The 20,543-nt window shown below is 40.3% G+C and overlaps 1 protein-coding gene across 1 annotated transcript in view; it reads left to right on the forward strand.

Annotated features, from left to right (window-relative positions):
• Positions 1-20,543, forward strand: part of arhgap9 (Rho GTPase activating protein 9) — a 49,100-nt gene that overhangs the window by 16,487 nt on the left and 12,070 nt on the right. The window contains exons 6-15 of the mRNA XM_037678797.1: positions 1,108-1,113; positions 5,811-5,876; positions 9,440-9,580; positions 9,686-9,784; positions 11,138-11,199; positions 11,299-11,386; positions 11,975-12,070; positions 17,315-17,413; positions 18,221-18,326; positions 18,631-18,750. Of these exons, the coding sequence (XP_037534725.1) occupies positions 1,108-1,113; positions 5,811-5,876; positions 9,440-9,580; positions 9,686-9,784; positions 11,138-11,199; positions 11,299-11,386; positions 11,975-12,070; positions 17,315-17,413; positions 18,221-18,326; positions 18,631-18,750 (883 nt within the window). The remainder of the gene's footprint in view (positions 1-1,107; positions 1,114-5,810; positions 5,877-9,439; positions 9,581-9,685; positions 9,785-11,137; positions 11,200-11,298; positions 11,387-11,974; positions 12,071-17,314; positions 17,414-18,220; positions 18,327-18,630; positions 18,751-20,543) is intronic.

Here is a 20,543-nt window from a genome sequence, read left to right on the forward strand (position 1 = left end):
TTTGTCACTGTATTGTGTTGTTATTTGCATGTTCATTATGTGAGCATGTCAATTTTTCTTTGAAGTTTCCATTAATATTAAAACAAAACTCTTAGTTTCCAGTGACCAGTCTCACTTCAGACTGACTGTAGAACACCTCCAGATGTTGCTCACCAAATGTCACCAAGATCTGATGGAGAATTTCAAAATAAAGGCCCTCCAAAGTTGGAAATTTTACATTGAATTTTCCCTAAGTTGCTGTGTTTATTGCTCGTTCTTCAGAATGTTGTAGAAACAGCGAGGGTACGCACAGCTTTACCAGAAATCACATCATTAGTGTGCAGAACATTTGTTGTCTCATTGAAATGCAACATAGTACAAGTAAAAACAGGAATGTTTAATTTTAAATAATACATGTATATGTTTAATATTTTAAAGTGGAAATATCATTTTGGAAAAATAAGAGTTAAGATTGTACATTATTTCAGAAATTACATTTATAGTATTTTACCATCCAGTGTTTCTTTGTACAGGTGACTTGAGAATTACAAGAGCTTTGTTAAGGGCAACTGTGGCTGAGTGGTTAGAGCAGTCGTCCTCCAATGCGAGAGCTGGGGGTTTGATTCCACCAGCAGTCACATGCTGAAGTGTCCCTGGGCAAGACAGCGAACTCCTCATTGCCTCTAATGTGTGCCCCATTGGTGTATTTTTATTTTTATTAGACCTTTATTTAACCAGATTTTAAAAAAAAACATTGAGATCAAGACCTCTTTCAAAAGAGTGACCTGGCCAAGAACAGGCAGTGAGTGGCACACGTCATAAAAACAAAACAAGTAACAAGATTAGACTTCAGAAATATATAAAACGTACAATATAACAGTAAAGGGCAATAATTGTAATAAATAATAATTTCAAACAATGTCAATTTAAGATCTAAAACACAGGTACTATTGACAAGATATCCTTTATCGGGTTTTTTAAAGTTTGCAAAGAGCACTCAAAGTAAGTTCTGACAGTTTTAATTCAGTTTGCAAGGCATTCCAAGCTGATGGGGCAGAAAAGCTAAATGCTTTCTTGCCCTTTTCTGTTCGCACAAGAAGAACATGAAGATTCAAACAGTCCTTAGAGCATAAGGCATAACTACTGTCCATTCTTCAAATAAAAGTACATAAATAATGCGGAAGCTGGTCAATAAGAGATTTATACACCAAAGTCATCCAATGCACATGTTGCCTGTTATACAGGGAATACTGGTTTTAAGATGGAGATCACAGTGATGAGTAAGATAGCTACAGCCAGTAATAAATCTTAATGCACAAGATACACTGGATTCAAGGACGGTAGATAGTTGTTTGAAGCACACATATAGACAACATCTCCATAGGCAAGTACTGGCAAAAAAGTAGCTGTGATCAAAAACTTCCAAGCTCTAAGAGAGAAACACGATTTGTTTCTGAAGGAGAACCCGAGCTTCACCCTTAATTTGGAGGTTAGATGTTTCACATGGGATTTAAAAGAAAGCTCCTTGTCGATAATTAAGTCCAGACCCTCTCGAGCGCTTTACCTTGGGCAGTTTTTATTTAGAGGGATATTCTCCAATGGGACAGACAAATTTGAAAAAAAAAAAAAAAAAAAAAAGCATTTTATTTTGGATTTATCAGCATTTAAAACCAAGTTTAGTTGCTCAAGACAAATCTGCACCTCATAAAAAGCAGCCTGTGATAATTTAAGTGTCTGACAATTAAATATGAATTCAAAAAGCATTCAATACAAAAACAACTGGACTTTATTTGTAACAGAAGACGTTTCGCTCCTCATCCGAGGAGCTTTCTCAATTCAATGAGCAGCGAGTGAGAGATTCAGGTTATAAGGCTGAGTGAGATAAGACACACACACACACACATACGTAGATTTGACAAGTCACACCTCCACACCTTAACAGTAGGGGGCTTCTTAAGTCTTTGTTACTCTAATTCACTGATGAGACCCCTCTGTTCCCATCAGGTGTGAAAACTGGCTGGGAATCAGACTTAAAGTTGCATTATAGGTTTTTGAAAGTGGAAATCTGAGGCCTCCTCCTCTGTTAAGAGACGGCTTTTCTCTTTTCACATAAATTGCTTCCTTCCCCCCCCCCCCCACCCCCCAACCATCTGTGTTCTCGGTCCAAAATGTGCATATTTTGGTCCTCAAAAGAGTGTCCCTTATCTGTGAGATGGAGGTGAACAGCTGAATCTTGTCCAGAGGAGCTGGCTCTCCTGTGTTGAGCCATGCGTCTGTGAAGAGGCTGTTTAGTTTCTCCAATGTAGAGGTCTGGACAGTCCTTGCTGCACTGGACCGCATACACTACACCACTCTGTTTGTGTATGAGTGTTGTGTCCTTAGGGTGGACCAGCCTCTGTCTGAGAGTCCTGCTGGGTTTGAAATGTACTGGGATGTTGTGTTTGTTGAAAATCCTTCTGAATTTCTCTGATACTCCAGCAACATAAGGGATGACAATGTTCTTACGTCTGCTGTTTTCCTTTTTCTGTTTATTAGTGCGTTTTGTAGATTTCCTCGCTGACTTGACAAAAGCCCAGTTAGGATATCCACATGTTTGAAGAGCTTCTTGAATGTGTTTCTGTTCCTTTTCCTTCCCTTCTGTCTTCGTGGGGACGCGTTCGGCCCAATGCTGTAAAGTTCTGATGACAGAGAGTTTGTGTTCCAGTGCATGGTGGGAGTCAAACAGAAGATACTGGTCTGTGTGGGTTGGTTTTCTGTACACTTCAATGTTGAGGCTGTCCTCTCTTTCCATCTGAACCAAACAGTCCAAAAAAGGCAGCTTGTTGTTGTTTGCATCCTCTCTGGTGAACTTGATGTTGTTATCGACCGAGTTAATGTGTCTGGTGAATGCTTCTATTTCCTTAGCTTGGATTTTGACCCAGGTGTCATCCACATATCGGAACCAATGGCTTGGCGTTGTTCGCTCATAGGAGTTTAGGGCTCTCTGTTCCACTTCCTCCATGTAGAGATTGGCAACAATGGGTGACACTGGAGATCCCATGGCACAGCCGTGCTTCTGTCTGTAAAAACTGTCATTGAACTTGAAATAAGTGGTGGAGAGGCAGAGATCCAACAGGGTGCAGATCTGGTCCGGGGTGAAGTTGGTCCTGTTGATTAAGTCCTTGTCTTATAGAAGTTGTTTTTGACAGTTTCTACTGCTTCAGAGATGGGTATGCAAGTGAAAAGAGAAGTCACATCATACAATACAAGGTTTTCTCCTGGGGTTAGTTTCAAATCTTGAACTTTGTTAGCAAAATCAATGGAGTTCTTTATGTGATGAGGTGTGTTTCCAACAAGAGGAGCTAAAATACCAGCCAGATGTTTAGCAATATTATACGTCACTGAGTTCATGCTGCTGACGATGGGTCTGAGTGGTGTTCCTTCTTTGTGTATTTTTGGAAGTCCATAAAGACAGGGAGTGGCTTCCCCTGGGTACAATCTATAATACAACGATCGATTGATTTTTTTTTCCTTTTCAAGTTTTTGCAGGTAATCTGTGACTTTCTTTTTATAGGTGCTGGTCAAACCTCTTCTGTTACAAATAAAGTCCAGTTGTTTTTGTATTGGGGACAGCACGGTGGCGCAACTGGTAGAGCTGCTGCCTCTCAGCGAGCAGGTCCTTGGTTCAAACCCCGGTCCAGGGGCCTTTCTGGGTGGAGTTTGCATGTTCTCTCCGTGCATGCGTGGGTTTTCTCCGGGTGCTCCGGTTTCCTCCCACAGACCAAAAACATGCATGTTAGACTGATTGGTAACTCTAAATTGTCCATAGGTGTGAGTGAGAGAGTGAATGGTTGTTTGTCTCGTTTGTCTCTATGTGGCCTTGTGATGGACTTGCGACCCATCCAGGGTCTACCCTGCCCTCGCACAGTGATTGCTGGACATGGGCACCGGCGACCCCCGTGACCCAAAATGAAATAAGCGGGTAAAGATGATGGATGGATATTTTTGTATTGAATGCTTTTTGAATTCATCATGTCCTGGATGACTGAGAATCTTCACCAGTAAATTAAATTTGAACAACAGTAAATTACACAGCATAAAAGTGGTAGGAGGCATTTTGCAAATTTTCACACAGTGCAGTAATGCAAATTGTAAATAAGATGGCCCCCAAGACAGAGCCCCGGGGTACGCCCTTTTTTCCTTTAAAAAAAATTGACCTTACCCCAGCCATCTGTACACATTGTGTGCTATTTGCCCAATAATCTTTGGAACTAGTAAGATGCTTCTTTGGAGATGCCCAGTTTGAGAAGAAAATTTACCAGGATGCTGTGATCCACCGTATCAAATGCCTTGGATAAACCAATAAACAGAGCACAGCAAACCTTTTCCAGAGCCTCAAACACATCATTTAAAACTTTTAGAGCAGCAGTTGCAGTGTTGTGCTGCTTCCTAAAACCTGACAGAAAAGGATTTAAAATTATTATTTGCTTCTAAAAATTCTTTCAGTTGATCACAGACCAACTTTTCAAGCACTTTTGCTAAAATACATAATATAGAGATGGGTCTGTAATTGTTCACGATTGATGGCTCACCTCCTTTTAATAATGGAAGAACGAATGCAGATTTCTAGACTTTGGGAACTTTGTTTGTGATGAGGCTTAAATTAAAAATACAAGTAAAAGGCTCATCAATCAAATCAGCAGCTAATTTTATTTTTAAAAAATGGATAAAGCATCTTTGTATAGATCTAGTAGAGTGCTGTATGAATGGGTAAATGAGGACAGAGATTGTAGTGCAAAGCACTTTGAGTGACTTGGTATGATAGAAAGGTGCTACATAAGTGCAGTCCATTCCATTTACATTCTTACAGCGAGCACTTTTCTTGCAAACAAAAATAGTTGGCCAGTGGTTGATGTGGTAATACTTGCCAAGTATGAATGATTCATAATAGTGCACACCTCCCTGACATGCTGCTGTAAGAGACTGACTGCATGGGTTGATAAAGGCAGCTTCCCTCTAGTATGGGGAAGTAGACAGGGGCTGTAAACTGGCAAAGAGACGCATGATTTTTAGTTTTGCAGTCAGACTAAAGTGTGCACCGCGACATGAAACCACAGGAAGCTGACGAGTTCACAAGCTCAAGTTAGCCTTAACTTTATAACAGCATTAATGGTCGTGATGAGCACCTTCGCTGTAAGTTCATTTTGGTTTCCTTGGTTATTATTTACTAACCTGTGATGCTCTTTTTTATTCCATGGTTATTGGTTTTAGATTGAGCTTGTTGTTCATTTGCTTTTTCTGCCTGGCGTGTTATTATCAGCCTCTTGTATTGTGTTATTTCTGACTGGAGGTATTAGTAGTGGAGTTGTTTTAGTGCCACAAAACGCGACCTGTTAAACGACCTAAAAATACGGTTGGGTCAAACTGAAGTTTTGCTCATACAGAGCAGCATCGTCCTCTCTTTACCTTCAGATGAACACGTACATGTGATACTCTGAGCTGTGGACGTGTCAAAGCTGACAGGATGTCAAAGGGCGAAAAAGTCGTTTCAGTGCTGTTCTGAGTTTTAGCCCCAAACCTCATATCTAATTTGACATATGTGGCAACATCCTGTTTTTTCACACGGCTGTGAAATATGTCCAAATTTCTGCCACGAGAAGTACTGTTGAACAAATGTTCATCTTTCACACAATCTGGCTAAAGAAACTAAATCCCACACATCAATTTTAATAAAATATATTTTTATAGATCAGTTTTATAGACAAAAAAAAAAAGGGTTTGTCTTCATTTTGAATAAATAGATTTAAAGGAACTGCTGATCGGTGTTTCCGTCTTCTTTTCCTTGTCTCTAGGTGTCACCTGACTTTCTCTTCGGAAGTCACCATAAAAATTCTGACAGCGGCTGGCAGATGACCCAGGTAAAACCTTTCTCCTTTTGATGCACTCATGCACTCTTTTGTCGCCAGAAGGCATCTAATGTGTTTCACCTTGACTCTCACCTTGTCAAAAACGTCAAAGACAAAAGCTCCCTTTTCCAGTTTTACATATTCTCCCTGTACAGCAGAATATATTTGCTTAACAAAATGTGACATCACAGAACTTTGGTGACTTTGTTTGCCAGCTTGACTTTGTCACTGCCTCGGATAAAATCCTGCCTTACGTTACTCCTGCACAAAGATAAAAAAGAAACCTTGTGGTGACAATTCCTTGCATTATTTTTTCTGTTTGCATGCCTGGCTGAGCAGCTAATCCTACGAGTTTTGTTGTTGCGCAAAAGGCTTTCGATAAAATGCATTTGCTCCATGAAAATCAAAAAACTCAAGTATTTCAGTTTTGCAAAAGCTGCATATTCACTGTATTACTGTAGAATACATTAAAGTAATGCCAGCTTTGCTCATTAGACTCTCAGCCATCAGCATTTATGCATATGAAGGTGGTGAAACAGCAACTCATGGTGTATAGAGAAAGGCTGTTACCCAAGCAGTTCTTACTGCAACATGTTGCGTCACAGTGGGGTGTGGGTACACTTGGTTTAAAGCCTTTTTAAAGGCCTGTTCTGTGCAAAAGAAAAAAAAAAAGGTAGATTTGGCTCTCAGAGCTAATCCTCCTTTGCACGAAGAGATGCAAGCTTTAGTAAGGATCTTTAGTCTGATTGTTAAAACCAGGATACAGGGATTAGGAGCCTCATTATGGCACATGATGCATAAAAAGTTGAAGATGTTTAAGTTTCTGCATGTGTGTGCAATCTTACACAGTTTCTTGTACCAGCTCTGAACTGGAAGCGTAAAAAGCTATAGCCATGCAAAGTGTGGATATGCTGTGCATCAGTGTGTGTATGAATCTCTACACTGTACCTCCTCTGCAAACCAGCTTGTCTCCATCTGTCATTGTAAAGAGTTCAGTCTAGACACGTCTGCATTACCGTTCTTCCTCAAAAACAAATTATTTTTTAAAAAGTTCAACCTCTTTTAGGCCTAATCTGACTGAGCAGATGGTTTTGTAATGGCTGCGGCTCTGCAGAGAATACCAAACTGGATGATAAAACTGCTTGGATAAACAGCAGTGAGCTTTGTAGGAGATAAAGCAGAATTGAGTTTTAATCCAGTTTATTACAGTTTTCAACAAAAGTCTTCTCAGGGCATTTTACTGAGGAAGTAAACGAGGGCAAGAAAATACAATTAAACAGATCCATTCAAGCCATTTATAATGGAATTCTGTCCCGTTTGATTAAGTCCAATAAAAAATAGTGTTCTGAGGCATTCACAGGATGGAGACTGGAGAGGATGACAGTTTTAAAGGTATTTTAAAGACTTATTTTTGAAGAAAATCTCTTTCACTACCGTTGTTTACCCAAAAGAACTACACTCAATGGCAAGAGAAGATTTTAACTGGTACTTCCACGGTCAGCTTCAGGAAAGGTTACATAAATATACATACATCACATACATAGATGTATATGCATGAAAACCAGTCACAGAAAAAAGCCACGAGCCAAATTATCTGCTCGCTTTTATACTCCTATCAACTCAGCTGAGTTCACAGAGTTCAGGAGGTGTTTACCCAAACATATGGTTCATGGGCAGAAATAAGATAGTCTATTGGGAGACGGTTTTGGCTTTTTGGGGGCTTCTTGCTCTCAGTGCAGAGGGGAAGCATATTCTCAACCATAGACCTAAAAACCTAAAAACCATAACCATTGATAAATAATTCCCTGACAGTTATTAAAAACTAGACCCTGAAGGTTTTTAAGAGTTTCCAGCTGAATTTAACCCAAGGATGTGGACATCTGCCTTGGCTTGTCTTGATTCTACAAGAAAAGAGCCTGATAACTGAATCCTTTCTCTTCTATTCCACTTTGTAAAACTTTAGTAAACACAAGTAAAGCTGATGTTTAAGAGCGATGTAACTGTGCAACCTTTAATATACAATAGAGCTTCTCTGTGGTTTTTATATGTAAGTTAAAAACATAGAATTGCATTCTAGATTGGAGAATTATGATCCTGCTTGCTAATTCCCATGAAACTCTCCCTGCAGCATTTTAGATCAGCTAGAGGGTTTTTAGAGACTCACTACTGTCTAACTGAGAAATAAAAGTATAAAGTGGTTTTTGAGCATCCCTCTGGGGCAGGATGTCCTTGAAACCTACTTCATATGGAAGTTTGAAATTGTTTGAAAATTATGTGTGTTCTGATGGTGCTCAAGTTACAAGTAAAATATCGGGGGTTTTTTTGTTTTTTGTTTTTTTCAGTTTTAGCACAGTTCTTTTCAACTGTTATAACTGATGGTTATGGTCTAACTTGTTTTGGTTTCATCAGACTTTATGGTAAAAGTAAATGTCCTCTGCATGGCAATGAAAACTGTCCTGGTCTCTGAGTGCCACAATCCTGCATGTTTTACTTGTTTCTCTGTTCCAGCACACCCAATTCAATGGTTAAATTATTGCTTCGTGTTCTGCAGAAGCCTGTCAATCACCCATTGATTCAAATCAAGCGTGTTGGAGCAGAGTAACATCTAAAAGATATGGACACCCTGCTTATTTAAAATAAAAAAATGTTGGTCCAAACATAGAACCATGCAGAACTCCATAACTATACTGCCGTCAGCATGCCAACTGTACACTCCCTCAGAAATTGTAGCATTGTGCTGTGTGGTAAAACTGCACATTTTACAGTGGCCTTCTATTGTGGCTAGCCTGAGGCACAGCTATACTACGTACAATCATGCTGTCTAATCAGCAGCCACACCTGAGAGGTGGATGGATTATCTCAGCAAAGGAGACGTGCTCACTAACACAGATTTACACAAATTTGTGAACAAAATTTGACATAAGGCCTGTTGTGTACATGCAAAGTCTTAGATCTTGATTTGGGAGCAAAAACTAAAGTGTTGTTTTTATGTTTTTGTCCAGTGTAAGTGTGGTAAGTTGTTTATATGAACAAATTTGAGTCTATCGGATAAAAATGACAAAGACTAGTAGGGTTTTGTACAAGTTAAATGTCTAAGGTTGTAAGGAGATTGTTGGAAACCTTTAGAGAAGTTTCTGTGCTACTTACCCTGCTGGTGGTGTCAATTATCACATTAACTTCAAGTGATAGGGGCGTTATAGCATATTCACTATGAATGCCTTGCCAGCTTCTTGGTTTACAGATACTCCAGAGCAAACATATCTCCATATTGTGCTTTTAATGAAAAATCAAAAATGTGGAATAAGTTAACTAAAACATACAAAATTTTGAGAAGAGCATAACATTTATTTCTTCTTTCTACTGTTTCATATTATAAAATGTTCAAACTCCTTCATAAAGTTTTTTTTCCTACAAATTTTTTTCAAGTAACTCAGAATGATGCAAACAGTTTTCTCAGTATTTGAGCATAATTTAGAGACATTAAATACTATAAAATTGTATCATCTTTTCATGTTTCAAACACAAAATAGTTTTTTATTATTATTTGCTTTGTCTTTTCCTATTTATTCTTAAAGGGCATGCAGCATGCCGCCTCCTCTGAGACCCTGAATACGATGGTGTTCACTAAAGCCGAAGCCACGTTCCACGACTCTTCACCCCTGCGTGACAACAAGCAGCAGCTCAGTCACTCACGCTCCATGATGGAGAATGGCCAGGTATCTTCTTAAAGGCACACCCAAATGTGGACACAAACTCATTAACGGTGCAATGTGGAAGAGGAAATTTCACCAAAATCACGCAATTCCCTATATGTTTTGCAGCTGGTTCAGCAGCACAGAGATCATTCCTACAATGTGACCAACATCGTTGTTGAGCCGCCGTCTCCTGCGAGCTCACCCGACAGTGAAGACTGTACACCGGTGAGAAGGATGCTACTTTTAAAAAGACGCACAGAGACATTTTTCCACAGATCTTGCAGGGGTTTTTTTTTGTTACAAAACAAAACTAAACAGTTGTGAATATCAGTCATCACGACAGAGCAGTAGTTGGTGAAGGTTGCAGGTTCAACATCAGGCAGCAACCTGTCTGTGTGAAGTTGTCAATTGTGCGTGCAAGAGTTTTTACTGGGCACTCCAGTTTTCTTCCACAGACCATAAACATGCACATTAGGTTAACTGGTATGGATAGATATGACATTTATGAAAAACTAATTTAAAAATTACATTTTTATGAGATATGTTAACATTTGATGCCTTTTGTGGAAAAATGTTTGATATGTTTAAGCATCCGCTCTCTTTGAGCTCTCAAATGATGGATAAAAAGGCTGAGGCAAGTGATAGCTTTTTTTCATTCAACATTTATTTATGCAGGCTAGCCTCATTGAGCCACGGGAACTCATTTGCAAGAGGGACCTGTTCCAGACGGAACATATAAAATACAGACAACAATAACAGTAGACAATGGCAATAAACTACAGTAAAAATGCAGTTAAAATAAGAGTAGTGTACAAAACAATAAATCAGGGTGCTGTAAAACAAGGTGAAATACTAAAAACAAGAACATATTTGTATTGATTTTTTATTGACATTATCAAATGTTTGAAACCCCTTAAAGAAATCAAGGTGGACAACTTCAATTCCTGTTGTAAGGTTTTCCAGGTTGCAGGAGCTGAGTAGGAAAAGGCCTTTTTGCCAAGTTCAGTCTGCAATAAGTTCAGTCCACATTAATCTAACAAAGACTTAGCAGCACTTTTCCCGTCATCCCTTCTGCTAATTTTCAGGTAGTTGATCAAGTACTTTAAATTGAATGTCCAAAAAGCTGTTAAAGGTAAGAGTTGTTGTACTTTTTAACTTTCTACCATTTAAAGTAAAATAAATCAAGGTTTAGCCATCAGATGTGTCAGATTTTCTAAACAAACACAAAATCTTTGAAGTTGGCTATTTCACATTTTTCCCTCAGATTGTTCCTTTTTGCTTTCGTTTACTGTAACACTTACAGTGTAGCTTCAAAGTGAGTAATAAATGTTTCGCACCTTAAACCGGGCCATACCGCAGTGGGAGATTTCAGAGCCGTTCCTCTCCTGCTAGTTTTTTTTTTTTTGACTGATGCAATAGTCAAGTTAAACGGCTTTATTCGGGATGCTGTATATTTTTCTGAGGAAAAGCCCTAAATGATAATATTTAACCATGTCCTTACAGCGCCACATTTTTTAAGCCATTGCATTCATGTGATAGTAAATATTGGTTACTACCGAGTGTTTTTTGTTGTTCCAGGAGCTGGAAAAAGCAGGTCTCTTGAACAAGACAAAGATTGCAGAAGGAGGCAGAAAACTGAGGTGAAGCTGCAATCATGACCTACAAAGAACTTCATTTTGAATGAATTGTCACTCTTTGGCCTGAATACTAACAGGGCTTGTGTTTCTGTTGGGTTACAGGAAGAACTGGAGTCCATCCTGGGTGGTTTTAGTCGGGAACAGTCTGGTCTTCTTTAAAGATCCAAAATCCCAAACACCTTCCAGTTGGGTAAGAGTACAGACAAACTCTATGTTCAGTGATTTTACTCCAGGAGTTACATAACGTAGCATATTCTGTATCAGCCATTATAAATGGAATAAATGCATTTTATTATACAAAAGAAAATGTCTTAGTTTTCAAATGATTGGCAACTGGTTTTGGGTGATGCTTTAATATGAAAAAGTAAGTTATTTCCAGGTTGAACTTGGTTTTTTTTTTTTGGAACATAACCAAAAAATACACGTGCATTTTTTTATTTCATTAGGCTCAGTAGCCTGTATTAAATTAATTTAAACTTAAAACAAAACCCACACATCTTCACATTTCTTGCCCATCACTTTATTATTTCTGGTCTTTCAGAGAAGTGATCCCCATCAGCTCATTGCTCATAGAAATGGTGACACACGTCAGCTGTGGGTGTAGTGTTGAAAAAATACAGAACTGTGTAGTCACTGATCAAATGGAGCAAAATGGTGCTCCAAATAAACATTTTTTATTGATTACATCTACTTTTAGGTACATATGTGGGACAAGTATGTCAGTGGAGCAGCGAGAAAATAACAAATTGTGTTTTGTGTTCGTATTGATCAAACACAGAAACCAGGAAACAGTCGCCCAGAGAGTAGCGTGGATTTAAGGGGAGCGCACCTGAACTGGGCCAATGAGCTGTCCAGCAAAAAAAACGTCTTCAAGGTAAGAAACAAAAACATAAAACATTACAGTAGTCCCTCACTTATCGCGGGGGTTATGTTCCAAGCACCCCTGCGATAGGTGAAAATCCACAAAGTAGGGACGTGATATTTATTTAGTATATATATTTTAAGGCTTTTTAATCCCTTCATACTCTTGCAATGTTCTAAACTTTCTAAACGCTCTAAAAGTGCAAAGTGAAAGAGAGCAGACAGACTGATGCTATGGTTGCTGAGCCAATCAGTGCCCAGAAGTGGACTGGCCATCAGGAGCATCGGGACATTTCTCTGTGGCCTGGTCTGCTCAGTGATTGCCGAAGGGGACTAAAGGCTCGGTTTGAGTCATGCTTGATTATTTAAAATAAACAATTCATGCTGCTCATTCTGGTATCTGCCTCACTGAAGCTCCCACAGCAGCGGTGGGGAAGGACAGACCCCACCCTGTGTCCCCTCCTTTCTCTATCTCAGGCTGTCATTCACAGCAGCGCAGAGACACACAACAGGTTGTGTGCCCACCTGTTGTGTGTCTCTGCTCTCTGACAGACAGCCTCAGAAAGAGAAAGGAGGGGGCCCCTCTGCAATCACTGAGTGGGCCAGGCCACCGGGAAATGTCCCGGTCCTCCCAATGGCTAGTCTGACCCTGAGCACAATGCTCTGGTTGGTCGCCTTCCATCAGTCAGCCAGTCATTTGTCGTGTACAATCTTACGTTGAAAACCCGTGAAAAACTGAGGCCGCAGAAGTCGAACCGTGAAATATCGAGGGACTGCTGTAATGGCCTGGGGTTAGAAGGGATGCATATAACCCACTGCCTTTTATTCTAGGGTTTTAGACCAAGAGAAACATTGCTGAGAAATTGTTCAGTTATAGTTATTTCGGTAACTTCCGGTAAGATGGCGCCCATGTAGATGGCTTGCAATCCATTGCAATGGTGTTTGGATTATTTGTGTTTTGTTCGTTTCTCATCTGGGACATAAACTCGCTGCTGGTGTATGACCGACAACAGTTTCTGGATCTTCGTTTTTCGGCCGCCGATGTCGCTTATTTGGATCATTATGAGCGTAGCACTGGAACCCCCCCCCTTCCCCCGCTGCTGGCGGACGATGCCAGGGAAAACATGCTGGGCGACTGGTAAAGCTTAAAGCCCTGCGAGCTGCATCTTCGTCTCCAGCTGGTGGTCATGGTTTCCATCGTCAGCTTCCTGCGTGCCCGGACCAGGTAAACAACGGGAGTTGTCGGCTGGTGCGGTGCACGGGCCGACCCGGAGGGGCTGTTATTGAAAATCTGCGGCCACTGGCGCGTGCTCCCTCCACCACTGCTGGGTCCACTTTGGACAGTATCCGGATGTGTTTGGTCAACGCAAGATCTGTTTCCAACAAAACTTTTATCCTCACGGTCTACTTTCAAGAGCACGATTTGGACTTTCTCTGCATCACAGAGACTTTGATGTCTCTGGGTGAGTCCAGCACCTTGACAGAATTATTGCCACCGTACTGTCTGTATTTTAACGCACCACGGCCATAAGGCCGGCGCAGTTGTGCATTATTAACAATATTCAAATCCACTTTTGACAGTAAACAACTGCCCATCCCAGTTTCCCGCGCCAGCTTTGAGCTGAACATCTTTGAACTGAACATCTTTGAACTCGGCCATTCACCTTTGACTTTATGCGCACTCGTCTACCGCCCACCTCGATCTAAGGATTTCATAAATTAGTTTTTTGATTTCTTGGCTGAAATCACACCAAAATATGATCATGTTTTCATTATTGGGGACATTAATTTGCATGTGTGCTGTCAGGAGAAGCCCATGGTTAAGGACTTTTTAGATTTATTGGACTCATTTAATCTAACTCAGCAGGTAAATGGTCCCACCCAAGAGTGCGGACATACACTGGACCTTGTTTTAACTCGTGATGTGACTGATAGTAATCTTGAAATTGGTGATAATGTTTTTTCGGACCACATGTCAGTCCGGTTTGAGTTCACCCTCCCCCATCTAATTCCTAAGCAGTGCGTTCCTGCACGTAGTAGCCGGGCCATTAACCACTTCACTGCCACACGTTTCACAGATGTTTATAACTCTGAAATGATAATTCAGCCCCCAGTGTTTCTCACCACCTCTGAGGAGCTGACATCCCAGTTCAACTCTGTCTGCTTAAAGACTTGCTCCTGTTAAAACTAAAAAAATCCAAACTCAGAGCAGAACCTTGGCTGAATGACGTCACCAATGCCGTTAGGCAGCAGTGCAGGAGGGCGGAGCGCAAATGGAGGAAAGACAGGCTGCAGGTCTCTTTTCAAATACTTAAAGAGAGTTGGCGCCATTATCAGAAAGCAGTAAAAGCTGCTAAATTCAAATACTTTTCTGATATCATTACCTCAAACTCTCACAACCCACGTGTCCTCTTCTCTACCCTAAACTCTGTTCTCCACCTCACTGAACCATCACCTCTGGAAGCCTCGACTGAGCTGTGCGAGAACTTCCTACATTTCTTTCTGGAAAAAATTGCGACCACCCGGGCTCTCATTTCCCCTCCAACTCATGACCCATCCCACCTCAATCTGTAGCTCTATTTGACCATTTTGAACCCATCACTATCTTCTCTAGAACAGGTCATGTGCAGCTTGAAACCTTCTGGTTCCCCCTTTCATGTGGTCCCCACTCGACTACTAAAGGAGGTTTTTCCTACTCTACGTCCGTCCATTCTTGCTATTGTAAATAGCAGTTTATCCACTGGCATGGTGCCAAAAACCTTTAAACATGCTGCTGTACAGCCTCTCCTGAAAAAAAACAAACCTTACCCCCTCAGTCGTATCCAACTTCCGGCCTGTCTCCAGACTCCCATTTGTTTCTAAACTACTGGAGAAAATAGTTGAGTCCCAGTTGAAGTGCTTCCTGGAGGGTCACACTATCTTAGAGCTATTCCAATCTGGCTTTAAACCTCTCCATAGCACTGAAACTGCCCTACTGAAGGTTTTTAATGACATCTTCTTATCCACAGATACTGGCGATTCTGTGCTGTTTGTCCTATTGGACCTTACAGCTGCCTTTGACACCATCGACCATGAGATCCTCATTGCTAGGTTGGAGCAGTGGGTGGGCATCACAGGGTCAGCCCTCAGTTGGTTCAGATCCTACCTCACTGACAGTTCCTTTTGCGTCTCCATCAAGGATTTTAGTTCGGCAGCGGCAGAGCTTAAATGGGAGGTTCTGCAGGGGTCCATCCTGGGTCCCCTCCTATTCTTTTTTTACCTGCTGCCACTTGGTGCTATTTTCCGGAAACACAACACAACATACCCTTTCACTTCTACGCCGATGACTGACAAATTTACTTCCCCCTAAGACACAGTGGTACATGCTCTATTCAACCTCTGCTCGACTGCCTGGCTGACATCAGGGACTGAATGGCTTTAAATTTCTTAAGTTGCAATGAAAAGAAGTCTGAAATCATGTTGTTCCCTTCCAACGACACTATCACAATCCACTGCATCGACCTTTCCACTCTAACCCTGTCAGAAAAACAAAGAGTCCCTAATCTGGGCGTGATAATGGACCCTTCCCTAAAACTTAACAATCATGTAAACATGATTGTTAAATCATGTTTCTTCCAATTGAGGCAGCTGTCTAAACTGAAGCCCATATTGTCCAAAAAGAACCTGGAGACCGTAATACATGCATTCATTATATCTAGGCTTGATTACTGCAATTCACTCCTGTTTGGTATTAGTCAGACCTCCATTGCACGACTACAACTGGTCCAGAATGCAGCAGCCCGATTTTTAACCAGTACAGGCAAAAGAGAGCGAGTAATGTGCCCCCCAATCTCTCTGATCTGCTACAGCTGTATGTCCCACCACATTCCCTGAGGTCAGCGGACCATTCGCTCCTCACAGTTCCAGGAACTCATCTTAAGCGCAGAGGTGATAGGGCCTTCTCTGTAGCAGGCCCAAGACTTTGGAACGAGCTGCCTCTGCTTGTCAGACCGGCCCCCTTCCTCTCGGTTTTCAAGTCCCATTTAAAAACCCACTACTATTCAGTAGCTTTCAACACCAGATGATCTGTGTTTTGAACCTGGATGCTCCACACTGGTTAGTTGTCATATTTATTATCTGCATCATTTTTATGTCTATATTCTGATTTACCTCATTTTGTATATCGCTTTGTGTGTTGCCTGTTTTTCTGTCTGTACAGCACTTTGGTTGGCCTTGTCGCTGTTTTAAGTGCTCTATAAATAAAATGGTATGGTATGGTCCAGTCTTGAAATTTACCTTAAGCCAAAGTTATACATAATTACAATATTTTGCATGATCTGTAAGTGATTGGAGTATGTGTTGTAAAGGATTGTCTGCTACTACCAGACCAAATTTTAGCTCAATATTTGTAAAAGTCACTAAGTTGATTAGTTGTGGAGGCCATCTTGAATTCGGTTGAGTCCAAAAGTTACCTGTAATCAGTTGTGGTTCTGCAACCAGTGGTTGAAAACTAAAATCTGTCCAGTGTTTCATGACATATTTTGCTTACAAAACAGAGAACCACACACACACACACACATACGCTTGCACACACACACACACACACACACACAAACACACACTCATCAAACATTAAAGGTTATTGCCACTTTGTGGTCAGTGCTGGGCAGCAATCACACAAATAAAAATACATTTGTGGTATGAAAATATCAAAGCAATTCATGTTTTTTTTTTATCATAAACCAAATGTACGGTGAAAGTAAATTTAAGCATCTATTTAATTTGTTTTAAGGTTTTATTATTAGTTTGTTTGGTGTAGAATCTGTAACTTCTATAAGATAATGATTTTTATCAGTGAGGGAGGTGCCAGTCTCCACACCTCTCCTCAGTGAAGTCATTTAAATGTGGTTTTCTTGAGAAATCTGGGTGTGTTTTATAATCCAAAACAGTCTGTGACCTAAAAACTTATTTTCTGCCAATGTTGGGCATAAATAAAGCACTGGGGCACGTGGTCAGAGTAGGACACATTAAATGCTTAGCTGTGTATGTATGTATACATATATATAGGTTAATCATGAGTGTAGTACTCCCTACCACCTTGTGCATATTGCATTTTTCCATATTTGTGTATCCTGCTTCTTTTTTGATTATTTCATGTGTTTGTTTGTTTTTGTTCTGTACAATTAGAACATGCTACTGGATGCCTCAGATTTCCCCCTGGGATTAATAAAGTGTCTGTCTGTCTGTCCGTCCATCCAAAAATTTTTTTTTTTTTTAGCTGAGGACCGTCACTGGCAATGAGTTCCTGCTGCAGTCAGATACAGACTCTATCATCAGAGAGTGGTATAACACCATCAGGAATGTCATTGACAGGCTGGTGAGACAAACACACACACACGCACACACACACGCACACTCATAGAAACATGAACTAACAGCTCACTACTTCTCTATAAGTATTTACATTGGGTTCCCCTTTAGATTAAAGTGGTACCTTCAGTATCTAAAGCTTTAAACATGCATATTATTATCAACTGCAACTTTTCTTTTTTGTTTTTTTGTGTTTTTATGTAAAGTATTACAGGATTATTTGAAGAGCTAAACTTTAATAAGATGGGCATTTTATTATGAAGGGTGACGTCAGGCTGCTTTTATTTTGTGTACTCTTGATGTTCAGGATAAATGAACTTTAAACTAATTTTCACCCTTTATTTATGTTTAAGACATATTTAGAAATCCGTTTGGCTCGCTTTTCTTTCATTCATTTACCTTCAGTATGCCACAATCACTAAGCTACAGCCACCGTACACATTTTACAGACATGGGGGGACCACACCTATGGTGGTTATGTTTTTGACTTTGTATTGTACATACATTTCTAAAACTACTTTTTTGAAAATAAACACCTGAAAGATATTTTTATATGCAGTTTTGTTTTCTTAGACCTGTGCACACTCTAGTCCGATGGATCTTCTCTTGATCTTAGAACCTTTTAAAAACATTTTATACACATTTAACTGCGCTATTTTATTGTTTTAGGAGTGCCCTTGGTTGTGTTTAATAAACCCAGCTATAGGTGCAGATAGATGCCATTCAGAACGAAATGAGCTGAATCTTAGGCTCAAAAATGTAAAAGTTATTAAGGTAAAGAAAGAAGTGTCAATCTGCTTTACGTGTTTTGTAGGACCGTGAAAACCCATTAGACAATGTGCTTCAGTACTCTCTGAGGAGAGCTGGCAGCGTGGAGATGTTGGACCAGAGCGGTGATGAGGATGAGAGGAGAAACTCTCGTAAGTCATCATCACATCATCACAATCTCTTTCCTGCCTCACCTGCTCACATCTTCTATCTGCATTATTGTTGTTGTTGTTTTTTTTTACAAATTTGCTCTCAGGCTGCTTACATCCCTCCATCCTGTCCTCCATCATCTCCTCCACCCATCCCACTTATCTTAGCTCCGGTGGAGTACAATCCCACCGTCGGTCCTTTCTCACCTCCGCTCGGCCCTGCTGCTTTTCGTCTTTACCACCATCTCCACTCACCTTCTCTTCCTTGTCTTCTCTTTCCAACACCTCCTCCTGTCTCCCTCTGCAGTCCCTCGCTCTGCATCCAACCTGGAAAACACAGAAAGGAAGCGAGTGAAGACCCGGCTGAAGAAGCTGATCCTGAAGAGACCTCCTCTGCAGGCCCTGCAGGAGAAAGGCCTCATTAAAGGTAGGAGTCCTCATTTGTCCAAATGTAGAGGTGGTGAATCATGGCTGCAACACAGTCCTCCTGCAGGATGAACTAGTCACAAAAATTGTATTTATGTATTATTTAAACAAATTGTGCTATTTAAGTGAAATAGATTAAAGTTACAAAGGCAGGCAGGAAATGTCAGCATTTATCCTGCAGTGATGCGACACTCCCTGGAGAATAGGTGACGCAATCCTCCTCACTTGTTTAGTAAGTAAAGTTTTATTTCCACACTACCAGTAAAACATCATTTATTCATCATTTTTTTAAGCTAGAGTGGGCACTAATAGTTTTCATCATTTAGCAACGAATCTTTACTAATCATTTTACAAACTACACCTCAAGCTGTGTCAGAGGAGACTAAAATCCTGCACATGCTTTTGGCTTCGTTTTCAGATTTTGGACAGTTTACAACCGAAAGAGAGACTTTGTCAATCACGTGCCTGCTTGAAAAAATAAAATAAAAAAAGAACGCTTATTTTACCTGTTTTACAAATGCACATGAGAAAATGGTGGAACCTCCTGCAAGAGAAGTTGATCCAAAGAGATAACTGCCTCCATTGCAGTTATTCTTTAAAAACAGATGGACAAACAGAGAATGCAATAACCAACAGAGTGACAGCTTCTGCTGGAACAAGACACGCATCTTTACATTTCAAGCTTGTCTTGCTGCACTCAAGTTTTTTAATCCATCAGTTTTGTATTAAAAGTGTTTGTAAGCAGACATTTAAAGCAAGAGTCCACAGTGAGTGATGTAATAACAGTTTGGTCATCACAAGCTTGTTGTTATAATTTATTTAAGTGTGCAGTAGTCCCTCACTACTTTGCGGTTCGTTTATCGTGGGTTCGCTATATTGCTGATTTTCAAAATAAGATTGGACATGACACAATTGGCTGATAGATGGATGAGCCATGGATTGTTTATTTAAAACAATTTATTTTAAATGATTTTGCACAATGTGTGCAGCCCACAAGTGCAGGGGAAAGCTCCCTCCTGCAGCTGATCAGCTGATCTTCTCTGCCACACATTTCTCCTGCTGCAGCTTTGTGAAGGGTTAACCCTTTACTGTCCCGATGCACCGATCGACTTTTGTCTTCCAACTTAAAATTCAAAGTATGTCACATCGTAAAAATCATCATAATCACAAAATATAAAAGTGTTAGAAGTTATTTTTAATTATTTTAGAACTTCTGTGTTCAGTTGTTGAAGTATAATTGATCAAGAAGTACATTTCTGCTCCGTGCTGCGGAGCTGAAGCTGTGTGACATTCCTTTGCTGTCCTGCTGCACTTCTCTTCTCTACAATTTAAAATTAAATACTGTAACATTTTAAATAAACAATGGATTGTTCATTTAAAATGTTACAGTATTTAAATTTAAATTGTTTATTTAAGGAGGGATGAGTGAGTGTGATTGCAGCCTGGCACATGTCATGACAAAGTTTACTGAACTTGAACTTGGACTACTGTATCACTACTTCGCAGCTTTTCACTTATTGTGGGTTGGCGTGGGCCCAAACACCCACGATAAACGAGGGACTACTGTAATTTATTTTAAGTGAACAGTAGTCCCTCGTTTATCTGGAAGGCCCCACAAAAAGTGAAAAACCGCGAAGTAGGAATAGTAGTAAATGGTAAATGGACTGTACTTATATAGCACCTTTCTATCTTATCAAGACACTCAAAGCGCTTTACACTACAATCTGTGTCATTTACCCATTCATACAGCACTCTACTAGATCTCTACAAAGCTAATTGAACAAATCATTCTAA

Source organism: Nematolebias whitei, chromosome 7 (assembly GCF_014905685.2).
Source record: "Nematolebias whitei isolate Nwh7 chromosome 7, NemWhi1, whole genome shotgun sequence".
NCBI classification, from domain to species: domain Eukaryota; kingdom Metazoa; phylum Chordata; class Actinopteri; order Cyprinodontiformes; family Rivulidae; genus Nematolebias; species Nematolebias whitei.